General features: G+C 39.4%; 1 protein-coding gene across 2 annotated transcripts in view; it reads left to right on the plus strand.

Annotated features, from left to right (window-relative positions):
• APLF (aprataxin and PNKP like factor) overlaps positions 1-11,335 on the plus strand; it is a 70,504-nt gene extending 59,169 nt beyond the window's left edge. Inside the window, exons 8-9 of one of the 2 annotated variants that reach the window (XM_055121872.1) lie at positions 4,950-4,996; positions 10,607-11,335. In XM_055121872.1, the coding sequence (XP_054977847.1) occupies positions 4,950-4,996; positions 10,607-10,812 (253 nt within the window). In that variant the 3' untranslated portion in view covers positions 10,813-11,335. The remainder of the gene's footprint in view (positions 1-4,949; positions 4,997-10,606) is intronic. The other variant, XM_012932915.2, reaches the window with a different exon arrangement.
• Positions 11,336-12,889: the final 1,554 nt, after the last annotated feature.

The following is a 12,889-nucleotide window of genomic DNA, read 5'->3' on the forward strand; positions in this document are numbered from 1 at the left end:
GTTATAATGTTCATTTTTCAAAATGTATATTGACAATAAGATATTTATTATCTGTTTCTTGCTGATCCAGACATAGCTATGATCTAAAATTTGCTATTTCTTGTTCTACTTTTGAAATATATTCCAAGTTATCACAACAGTATCTTAATTGATCATATATGCAAATGTATATTTCAGGCTGCAAGATACTAATTTTTTAGAAGGAACTCCAAAAAAGTCTGAAAATGATATTTAATGTACATCTAAATTTTTTAGCTAAAATAATTGAGGGTTTTTTTTATTAGTTTATTTTTAATTAGAGAGTCATCGTGAGGGTACAGTTACTGATCCATATATCTTTGTGCTCATGTTTCCCCCATACAAAGTTCGATAACCCATCCCTTCACCAGTGCCCATTCTCTACCACCAGTAAACCCAACATCCCTCCCCCCCTCCCCAGTCCCGTCTCCCCCCACCCCACCCTGCCACTATGGCAGGGAATTCCCCTTTGTTCTCTCTCTCTGATTAGGTGTTGTGGCTTGCAATAAAGGTGTTGAGTGGCCATTGTGTTCAGTCTCTAGTCTGTATTCGGCCTGCATCACCCTTCCCCCACATGACCTCCAACCACATCAAAATAACTTTTTAAGGTTGTGCCGGTGCTGGCTCTCTGAGGTTACTCAGGTGCTGGCTCTCAGAGGTTGCACAGGTGCTGGCTCTCGGAGGTTGCACAGGGTTGGCTCTCTGAGGTTACACAGGTGCTGGCTCTCGGAGGTTACACAGGGCTGGCTCTCTGAGGTTACACAGTGTTGGCTCTCTGAGGTTACTCAGGTGCTGGCTCTCTGAGGTTACACAGGTGCTGGCTCTCTGAGGTTACGCAGGGCTGGCTCTCTGAGGTTACGCAGGTGCTGGCTCTGGGAGGTTGCACAGGTGCTGGCTCTCGGAGGTTGCACAGGGTTGGCTCTCTGAGGTTACACAGGTGCTGGCTCTCGGAGGTTACACAGGGCTGGCTCTCTGAGGTTACACAGTGCTGGCTCTCTGAGGTTACTCAGGTGCTGGCTCTCTGGGGTTACACCGGTGCTGGCTCTCTGAGGTTACACAGGGCTGGCTCTCTGAGGTTACTCAGGTGCTGGCTCTCTGAGGTTACACAGGACTGGCTCTCTGAGGTTACACAGGGCTGGCTCTCTGAGGTTACACAGGGCTGGCTCTCTGAGGTTACTCAGGTGCTGGCTCTCTGAGGTAAAATAATTGAGTTTTAATAAGGAAATACTAGTTGCCAAATAGTTCAAATTCCCACAGTTAGTCATATGAGGCTACTGTATCACCATATCACTGTCATCCTGTTGCTCATCGATTTGCTCAAGCGGACACTAGTAACATCTCCATTTTGAGATTTGTTGTTACAGTATTTGGCATATCGAATATGCCATGGGTAGCTTGCCAGGCTCTGCCGTGTGGGCAAGATACTCTCGTTAGCTTGCTGGACTCTCTGAGAGGGGCGGAGGAATCGAACCTGGGTCAGCCATGTGCAGGATGAACGCCCTACCCACTGTTCTATCGCTCCAGCCCATGTGAGGCTACTGATAATTTTATTTGTGGTTAAGAATGAACAAATATCTTAATATTTGTTTGGTAATATCTTAATGTATTTGTAGAGGATGGAGATATAAAAGAAGCAGCAGTGTATACACAGTGTATTTCTCAGATATGTTTGGTGTTAACTGTACTGATTACAAGAGTTTTTAGAGTTCTTTTGGCATAGATAGTAAGGTATAAAGACTTTTTAAATTTTATTTTTATTGTTATTTACAATGACTTATTACATTTAGTACTTATAACGACTTTCAATGAACAAACCAGCTGCTTTCTTTTGTGCTGATTTACTGTTTTTGTATTAGTAGAAACAATATTACTGTTTTTTTTCTGAGTAATATACATAGATATTTAAGGATTCTTAGTTTTTGTTTTAGAATTTAAAATAGTGATGTAGTTCAAAACTTCAGTTATTTTTGCAATGAGACAGAAGTAGAGCTTCATCTATTTATTGAGCAAATATCAAACATCTAATATGTGAGTCACTGTCACAGAAACTAATATAAAACATTATGTAGGTTCATTTCAAGTACTCAGTATTGAGCTTTGGTATATTAAGTATATTAAGTTGCCAAGGACTGGAGTGATAGCACAGCAGGTAGGGCATTTTTACTTGTGGAAGAGCACTAGCTTCCAACTAGTTTCTAGTTGTTACAGCCCTTTACGTCTCCTGTCATGAAAATATCAAGTTATCATAGGAAAGGATAGTCTGCATTAGTGATACCTTGAAAGACCCTCAGCCCATGCGCCCAGTAAGGCTGATGAAGGGTCCGCTGCACCTGCAGCCAAAATGCTTCCTTTTCTGAGTGTAAAATCGTGTAGTACATTTTTCTGCTCTTCGTTTTTTTTGAACAAACAAATGCAAAGCTTGGTTCCTCGTCATGTCTTCCAAAATAGCTTGTCATTTCCCAGTAGCATCGGAGGTTAAATTATGTGGGGTACGTGAATCCAACTGTGCTCGTGTTCCAAGGTAATGGAGAATGGGAGTCACTCTCAAAACTGCGTCTCCCCCACCACTACCACTTTCTTCATCTTCACTTTCCTTTTTAGAAAAGTTACTGTTCCTTTCAGTCTTTCGAGTCTGACAGTTGATGCCTCTGGTCTTTCAATGGGTATTTGATGTATAAATGGTACTTGAGTCTCCTAACTCTTTTGGCTTCAGTTCTGTACTGGTTGTTTGTTTCTGTCTTGTTTTAATTTTTTTGAGGGAGGCCTTCCAAGATGTCCTCAGGGGCCCATGAGGATTCCTGGTAATTTTCAACCAGCCAGACTGGTGGTTCCTTGTGGTCCAGGATGCAGAGCTGCACGGGCCTGTGGTACCAGGCGTTCCACAGGCCATCCAGCACTAGCAGGTGCTTTAGCCCCTCTCCTGTCTTTCCATCTCCTCTCCTCTTGTTTTTAAAACCTGACTTTAATTCACTTACAAGTTTATAAAGCAACTTTTGGAGGAGGTTCTAGTAGCAAACAATTATGATCATACTTAACTTTCTAGTCATTCTCTTCTATGATAAGCAAAACAGGAAAAGGTGGGACTGCTTGGTACCTCGAGTAGGTACCTTGTAAGGATAAAAGTCTTTGCATTTCAAGTAACCATAGATTAATAATAAGGCATCGGGGTAGGATGCGAATGGTTGAAGAATCTTACTGGAGATATATGAAATTTCTTAGCTGATCTGTACTAATGGCTCTCATTTTTCTGTTACCCTCCCTTGATGTCCAGTATAATCATATTTTAATAAAGAGTGGATTAAACAAGTCAGTGGCCTGTGTTCAATAATGAAAGATCTTCCCACAAATCATCATTGCAGCTGTGTTCACTTGCAGCTCTCTTCATCACATTAAAATGGTCCAGTTTATTTCTCTTAACTTTGAAGTTTCTTTTCCATTAAAAGGTCAGATTTGGGTTAATTACCCCCAAACACATAATCTCTTGTGGAATCTTTTTTTTCCCCACTTTTCAAAATGGTTGAGTTATGACCCTCATTAACTGTGATTGTATTCCTGTTCTGTGTTTTCAATACTTATTTATAGGAAAAGTTATCCCAAAAAGAAGAAATATTAGCAGTAAGAGATGTCACTGACACCTGGCATGTAATAATTGCTCTGCAAAACTCATGAACCAGTGATGAATGAATGATGGCTCACATTACTTACCTCCTCCGGAGCCCTTAGTCTTAGCACGTAGAATGTTTCCTAAGCAATCCACAGAGCATCTTCGTGTGAACTGTGCTCCTCAGCCTGCAGTGATAACCAAGGTTGTCACTGCTCCCCAGCCCTCCTTTGTCAGTCTCCTCAGTGAGAGCTGCCCTTCAGGTGAATTATGATCAGTGGGTTGCTGCTTTTACTGCCTTTTTACAGTTTCACATCATATGAAGAACGCCTTGTATATCTAGTGTGCCCAGACATTTAACTAAAAAGATAATAGAAGGAATCATAAGAACTTATAACTAAAAGCAGATGTGTAAGCAGTAGTTTTTTACCTTAACTATTTTGTATGAGTTTCTTGTTTTCTCCAAGCACTGTCAGTACTTTTCGAGGGAGACATGATGGAGTTACATTTGCTTTTAGGTTGAATAGTAGCACACAGATTCATACATTTGGTATTCTATGTTACATATTAATTTCTATTTTATATATGGGATAGAAAGACTGGAGCTATAGCACAGCGGGTAGGGCATTTGCCTTGCACGTGGCCTACCCTGGTTCAATTCCTCCATCCCTCTCGAAGAGCCCAGCAAACTACCAAGAGTATCCCACCTGCAGGGCAGAGCCTGGCAAAATACCCGTGGCATATTCAATATGCCAAAACAGTAACAAGTCTCACAATGGAGATGTTACTGGTGCCCGCTCAAGCAAATAGATGAACAATGGGACGACAGTGCGACGACAGTGCGACATATGGGATAGTACCATCAAAATTTTACAAATACAATCTAATCTATATTAGGAATACAGTATATTGTATTTTGTTTCATTCTGTTTTCTTAAGTCAGAAGGAAAGAAATTTGTTTTACCATTTTAGTTGTTTATCTGAAACTGTGGCTAACATGAAGTAGACACCCATGTAGTAATGGAAAAGCAAATTAAAAAGCAAACGCTTAATAGTACAGTAGATAAGCATTTGTCTTGGACATGGATGATCCAGTTTCGATCTCCGGCATCCCATATGGTCCCCCGAGCACCACTAGGAGTAACCCCTGAGCATCGCAGGGTGTGACCCAAAAGGATTTTAAAAATATTACTGACCACAAAGCTGGCTGTAGCCTAGAAGCTCACGCGCGCGCGCACACACACACACACACACACACACACACACACACACCCCTAAAAAAATAGTCTATTCAATTTTAATAACTGGAAAACCGTATCTTTTCTTTCAGGAAGAACCCCCAGCACAAGATAGAATATAGACACGATGTTCTTCCAAGTAAGTAATTTTACTTCAGCAAACTCAAAATGAAACTGTCAAAGTGATTCTCTTTGTAGGCCTAGTTACAGTCTTCAGGTATGGTGAAGCATTATTATTTCTGCTTTGGTCAAATATTTGAGCTACTGATTTTAATCATTTTCTCCCCTCCCCTTTTTATAGAGGCACCATGATGTACATTATTGTTATTGACAGTTTCATGCATATAGTATCCTAACATCCATCCATGACCATTGTGTCCCCATCCCCTGACCAATGTCCCATTGTTCTCTCCAACCTACTGCTACACCCTGTCCCCACCGTTGCTAATCTGTTTCATACACCAATTCTCAGGTTCTGTTTTCATTGACCATTTGTTATTCCTTTTCTGTGTTTCTATGTTTCTTTATATCCCACATATAAGAAAGAGCTTTCTCTGTTTTTCTGACTGACTTCACTTAACCTGATGTCCTCTAGTCTATTTACATAGAGGCAGACTGCATGATTTCACTGTTTTAGAGAAAAATTATGTATCCTTCACATAGTACTGATTATATATAATTACTATCCAGCAATATAGATGTATCCTTGTGGGTTTTTTTTTTACTTAAAAAAATTTTTTGGTAAGCACCTGAAAAAAAAATCTCCACTTAGCCTAAATTATATTAGAACTTACTGATGATGTCTTTAACTGAAAAGCTCAGAACAAAGACTAGAATTATGCAGAATTTATTGCTTTGGCACATCAGTAATGTCACTATAAACTTGATTTTTTTTTCACCATCTTTAGAAGTGCCTTTAGAACCCAAAACTGACTTTTCTCTTCACCAAGTGACAATATGCACCCTTATTCACTCACTGGGTCTATAAACACCCTTATTTATTTATTTTTTGAAGTTTATGTTTTTATTAATTAATTTTTAAAAAGCTGTTCATGATTGGGTTTAAGTCATACAATGTTCCAACACCCATTCCCTCCACCAGTGTAACTTCCCAGCACCAGTGTCACCCTTCAAGCCCCCCTCCCACTCCCACCTGCCTCTATGGCAGGCACCTCTCTTCTCCCTCTCTCTTTCTAAGCATTTATTTTAGGCGTTATGGTTTGTGATACAGATGCTGAAAGGTTATCATGTATATTCATTTGTCTACTTTCAATACTCAGTTCCTGTCCAGAGTGTTCATTTCCAACTAATGTTGTCATAATGGGCCCTCCTCTATCTTAACTACTTTCCACTCCCCACACCCTTGTGGAAGCAATCTTGTTTATATCTAAGGAAAGAGAGGGAATGAATGATTTTGACTTTCACTGTTCCTTCAAAAACTGATGAAATTCACTGTTGTTGTCTTTTTTTTTTTTTACATTTAATGCATTCTTGCTTTTAATCTTGCTTATCCAATGTGAGCAACTTCTGTATCTTGTGTCCTCTCTTCAGACCATAAGGTTCCCAATAGAAACTGAGCTCTGAGGGAAAGAGAAAGAAAGAGGGATAGATACCAGGCAATTATCAATCCTGTTTGCACCATTCTATTGTACTTGCTGTTTCCCCTGTTTCCAAGTGTTCATAGTTCCCTCTCTAATAAATGTTGGTTTGTGTGTGTGTCCTTTAATGTAATGTAGAGACCAATTCAAACATATTTAACAATTATATTTCAGATAAACTATCCATAAGAAAATGCTATGAGCTCTTATTAAAATCATGATATAGTGTGGTTTATTTCTATGACATCTATTGAAAGTTATAGTTACCAAAGAGCTATAATCATTGCAAAAAGTTGAAAGTCAATTAAACACTGATTGCCTTATCTGCTATTTTCACCCATTCTGTGCTTCCTAAAGCTTACTACCCATGGCATTCTCTGTATACTACTGGAGTCTTGGCTTGGGATCTTCTGTGATATGATCCCTCATGACTTCTCTAACACAGCAAGCTTCCTTCTGTTCCAAGCTCTATAACTTTGTTGTGTGGCAAGCAGTGGAATGGCAGAGTTTACGTGAACTTTATTAGTTTCATCACTTTAAATCCAGATGGTCAGATACTATGCTATATGCTTCAGCTTGCCCAGTGGGGAATACATGTGTGGGGGTATTGTTCTTGCTGTCATTGCCCTTTGGCTCTCTTTGGCACAAAAGCATTTAATTGTTATAGTATAGACAGGACTTTTCTTTGTAGTTAAGTACAAGTCATTTATTCCAGAACCCACTTCCTGTGACTATTCACATAGTTCAGAAAATCATATAATAATCTAGATCAGTAACTTCCACAGGTTCAGAACATTTTAATTTTTATTTATTTATTTATTTAGGCTTTTTGGGTCATACCCGGTGATGCACAGGGGTTACTCCTGGCTCCACACTCAGGAATTAATCCTGGCAGTGCTCATGGGACCATATGGGATGCTGGGAATCGAACCCTTGTTGACCGCGTGCAAGGCAAACGCCCTACCTGCTGTACTGTATCTCCAGCCCCTCAGAACATTTTTAAAGTAAGGAAAGTTTTATTATTTCTGTGGACCATTTCTCCTGAAGGGCAGAAATGGCTTTCACCAAAACTACTTTCAGCAGTTAAAAAAGTAAACTCCCATCTGGGTTGCATTTGTTTTACAGAATATTTAGTCACAAATTTGCTACACAAGGTTTTGTTAATAGACTCCATAAAGATAATCACATGCCATTATTTCAGACCCTGCTGTCACTGTCACTGTCATCACATTGCTCATTGATTTGCTCGAGCGGGCACCAGTAACATCTCTCATTGTGAGACTTATTGTTACTGTTTTTGGCATATCCAATATGCCATGGGTAGCTTGCCAGACTCTACCCTGCGGCTCGATACTCTCAGTAGCTTGCAGGGCTCTCCGAGAGGGGCAGAGGAATTGAACATGGGTTGGCTGTGTGAAAAGCGAACACCTTACCGCTGTGCTATCGCAGACCCTGCTCAAAGTGTTAATTAGAAGTGTTAGTATCCTGATGGACTAGAGCAATAGCAGAGTGGGTAGGGCATTTGCCTTGTACGTGGCGGACCCGGGTTCAAGTCCTCCGTCCCTCTCAGAGAGACCAGCGAGCTACCAAGAGTATCCTGTGCACACGCAGAGCCTGGCAAGCTACCTGTGGCATATTTGATGTGCCAAAAACAGTAACAAGTCTCACAATGGAGACGTTACTGGTGCCCGCTCATGCAAATTGATGAACAACAGGAGGACAGTGCAGTGCTACTGCTAGTATCCTGATGTGAGGCTGTGGTTTGATCCTTGGCACTGTTGTTACAGCAGCAGCCTTAGAAGTGCCATATCAACTACTAACAGAGAACACAGCTGAATTCTAGAGCTGACACTGCCGGTGACATGAAATCAGATCTTCAGTTGCTTTCACTGAAAGCACAAAATTCTTTTTTTTTTTTAATTTGTTATTGAATCACTGTGAGATAGACCCTTACAAAGCTGTTCATAATTAGATTTCACCCATACAGTATTCCAATACCCATCCCTCCACCCATGTACATTTCCAGCAGCATTGTACCCAGGTTCCCTCCCATCACTCACGACCCCTACTCCCTTCTCTCTCTCTCTCTCTCTCTCTCTCTGTATCTCTCTCTTCCCCCCCTCTCTCCCCCATTCTCTCTTTCTCTCTCTCCCGATCTCTTGGGCATTGTGGTTTGCAATATTGATACTGAGAGGTTATCAAGAATATCCGTTTATCTACTTTAACACTCAGCTCTTGTCCAGCATGATCATTCCCAGCTATTATTGTCATACTTGTCTCTTCTCTATCTTAGCTACCCTCAGCCCCACACACACTTGTGGTTAGTTCCAACCATTGACCAGTCTTTCTACCCCCTATTTTCCCTGGCCATGGATGTTAGTCTTTTGCTATATATGCCTCCATTCCTCTCAGAGATCCCAGCAAGCCACCGAGAGTATCCTGCCTGCATGGCAGAGCCTGGCAAGCTACCCATGGTGTACTCGATATGCCAAAAAAAGTAACAACAACGGTCCTCATTCCCCTGATCCTGAAAGAGCCCCCAATATGCCAACGGGCTACACTAGCATGAGACAGGGACAAATGGAGATGTTACTGGTGCCCGCTCAAGCAAATCGATGAACAATGGGATGACAGTGATACAGTGATATGCCACAAATGAATGCAGTTATTCTATATCTATCCCTCTTTTTTTACTTACTTCACTCACCATGATACTCTCCATTTCCATCCATTTGTAGGCAAATCTCATGATTTCATTTTTCCTAACAGATGCATAGTATTCCATTGTGTAGATGTGCCATGGTTTCTTTATCCAGTCGTCTGTTCTCAGTCACTCAGGTTGTTTCCAGATTCTGTCTATGATGAATAGTGCTGCAATGAATGTAGGAAGGCACAAACTTCTTGTTCCTGGGAAATAAAATTGATGAAAGTGAATTACCTGCTATATCAAGTTCTATTGTGATGACTTTATTACATTCTGAACCTCTTGTTAAAAGAATATGAACATGTAAACATAAATGTCAAATAACCATTTTATATATTTAAAAATAAGGTTTTTAATAGATTTTAAAATAAATTTAAAAATAGGCTAGAGCAGTAGTACAGCAGGTAGGGCAACTTGCCTTGCATGAGTCCAATCCAATCCAATCCCCCGTACCACATATTTATCCCTGAGTTCTGCCAGGATTGATTCTGACCATGGAGCCAGGAATAAGTCCTGAGCACTGCCAGGTGTGGCCCCAAATCAAACAGAAATAAAATATTGTTTCTGCAAATGAACCTGTCCAGTGAGTATCAAAAGGCTTTATGGTAGAAGGCATTATGCAGGACTCACAGAGACTGAAAGCCCATTCAATTGGAAGGATTTTTTAAAAAAGTCATATATTCATTATATCAACATGCAGCCTAGAAATCCAAACTGTAGATTTTAATAAGGGTTACTATAAATTTAAGAGATGTTCACACAATTTGTAAGTGGTTTATTATATATCAATTCATATATTTAAAAATTATGTGCATATAAACATTAATCTCCTAGGACAGTTTAGTCTCAAAAGCATCTTAGTAGGAAAAGTTAAACTAAGTAACAGTGAGTTGTCATTTTTATCTTTCTGGAAATTTGTAGTGGCTAACTAGGTACTAAGTAAAAATACTCTTGTTCAAAACATTTTATAGTAAGATTTCTGACCTTAGCTGAGTGATGGTTGATTCTGTCATATACCAAACTTTTTTCTTTTTCTTTTTGTTAAATTAAAACGCCATCTGATAAACAATTGTCCATGATTGGGTTTCAGTCATACAATGTTCCAATAGTTGTTTCTTCACCAGTGTACAGGTCCCACCACCAGTGTCCCCAGTTTTCCTCCTTCCACTCCCACTCTCTCACCTCCCATCCCCATTTGCCCTCTATGGCAGATACTTCCTCCCCCCTCTCTCTCTGGCTCTCTCTCTCCTCTCTCTCCACCCACTCTCTCTCTCTCCTTTCTCTTCACCAACTCTCTCTCCTCTACAACCTCTCTTTTTCTCTCTATCCTTTCTCTCTCCTCTCTCTCTCTGGCTCTCTCTCTCTCCTCTTTCTCTCTCCTCCCTCTCTCACTCCTTCTCCTCTTTCCTTTTGGTCATTATTGCATTTCCAAACTTTTGTCTTTCAGTGAAAAGCATTTCAGATGAAGACAATGACAATGTTGGGCAATCCAATGAGTATGATCTAAATGACAGCTTTATAGATGATGAGGAAGAAGAATATGAACCGACAGATGAAGATTCTGACTGGGAACCTGGGAAGGAAGACCAAGAGAAGGAAGATGTGGAAGAACTTTTGAAAGAAGCAAAGAAGTTTATGAGAAGAAAAAAGTGACTCTTTTCTGCAACAATTTATGGCTCACATTTACTCTCTATGGAAAAAAATTCATGAACTCAGGAGGCACTTAAATGATCATTGTTCCCCCCTACCCACATACACGCAGACACTTTTTTTTAATAGCTTTGACTTTAATAATGACTTTTTTCAATGGCACATCACATTGAAAAGTCAACCTTAGTGTTCCCTTGCTTTCTTTGTACCAGTTAAAAATCATATGAAAATGGGAGAAGAGAGATAAGGATAAATAATTGGTATTTTTCATGTACTTTATATGTTGGTAATAAAAGGTAATAGATTGTGCAAAACTTTGGTCTTTTTTTTTCTAAATATTTTCTCTTTATAGGATATTAGAAGTAGGCAAATTATACCATGGTGGGAAAACATGTCTCATTGTTATTAAAGTAGTACCAGGCTTTAAAAAATGATGGTTATTATATATATTCATACTAGTGTTTTCTAGAACCGTAGAACTTTGTTGTTTCTTGACTACTCATTCTTTGAAATACTGGAAAACTGGCATCACTAAATGCACTGGAAATAGGTAGATTAAACTATAGAGAAGAAATACCATAAAGGTAATATTTTTGTGTTCCAAGTATTTAATTTATTCTATATGATTATCTAATTTCAAAGATAAGAAAACTCAAGAAATTTTGTAGTGTTTTTAAAACTGTACGTCCTCGCCAGTTATTTTTAATCATTATTTTCTCAAATCACATTCATTTTTTTTTGTCAGAAGTTCTAAGTTGCAATTAATTAAAATTCTGATGTTTTATTTCAAAAAGTCCCTCTTCAGCTTCATGAAGTATATATCATTTTCATAAATATCCTGTATATTTATATATATCCTGATATTCTTCATAAGATCCTATATATTCTTCAATGTAGGTGACTTGGTATGTATAGAGAAAGTAGGAGATATACTCAAAATCACTAAACCAAAGGTATGCATATTAAACATTAATTTCTGAAAGAACATAAAATTTCTGTCTTTCAGCAAGACACATATTATTGGTTTTTTTTTAATTTTTTAAATTTTATTGAATCACCGTGAGATAGTTACAAGCTTTCATGTTTGGGTTACAATCTCACAATGATCAAACACCCATCCCTCCAACCAGTGCACATTCCCCACCACCAATATCCCAGGTATACCCTCTCTTTCCCACCCTCCCCCTGCCTCTATGGCAGACAATATTCCCCATACTCTCTACTTTTGGGCATTATGGCTTGCAACACAGACACTGAGAGGTCATCATGTTTGGTCCATTATCTACTTTCGGCATGCATCTCCCATCCCAACTGGTTCCTCCAGTCATCATAGTGATCCCTTCTCTATTCCATCTGCCTTCTCCCCTTCACTCATGAAGTAGTCTTCCAGCTATGGGGCAATCCCCATGGCCCTTGTATCTACTGTCCTTGGGTGTCAGCCTCATGTGATGTTATTTTATACTCCACAAAGGAGTGCAGTCCCTCTATATCTGTCCCTCTCTTTCTGACTCATTTCACTTAGCATGATACTCTCCATGTTTATCCATTTATAAGCAAATTTCATGACTTCATCTCTCCTAACAGCTGCATAGTATTCCATTGTGTAGATGTACCAAAGTTTCTTTAACCAGTCATCTGTTCTAGGGCACTTGGGTTTTTTCCATATTTTGGCTATTGTGAACAGTGCTGCAATGAATATATAAGCACAAATGTCATTTCTACTGTGCTTTTTTGCATCCTCGGGATATATTCCCAGAAGTGGTATTGCAGGGTCATATGGAAGCTCAATTTCTAGTTTTTGAAGGACCGTTCATATTGTTTTCCAGAAAGGCTGGACCAGTCGGCATTCCCACCAACAGTGAAGGAATATCCCTTTTTCCCCACATCTGAACCAGCACTGGTTGCTTTTGTTCTTTTGAATGTGACACATATTGTTTTGCTAGTGTTTTCAAGCCTATTTCCACATAATTGTATAATATTAAAATGGTAGAAAGGATAAGATAAATATTCATCTAGATAAGATAATATGTAGATAGATTAAGGAATTAGATTGTCATTTTGACTTTGTCTCTATTATTTG

This window comes from Sorex araneus, chromosome X, assembly GCF_027595985.1.
Source record: "Sorex araneus isolate mSorAra2 chromosome X, mSorAra2.pri, whole genome shotgun sequence".
NCBI lineage: Eukaryota > Metazoa > Chordata > Mammalia > Eulipotyphla > Soricidae > Sorex > Sorex araneus.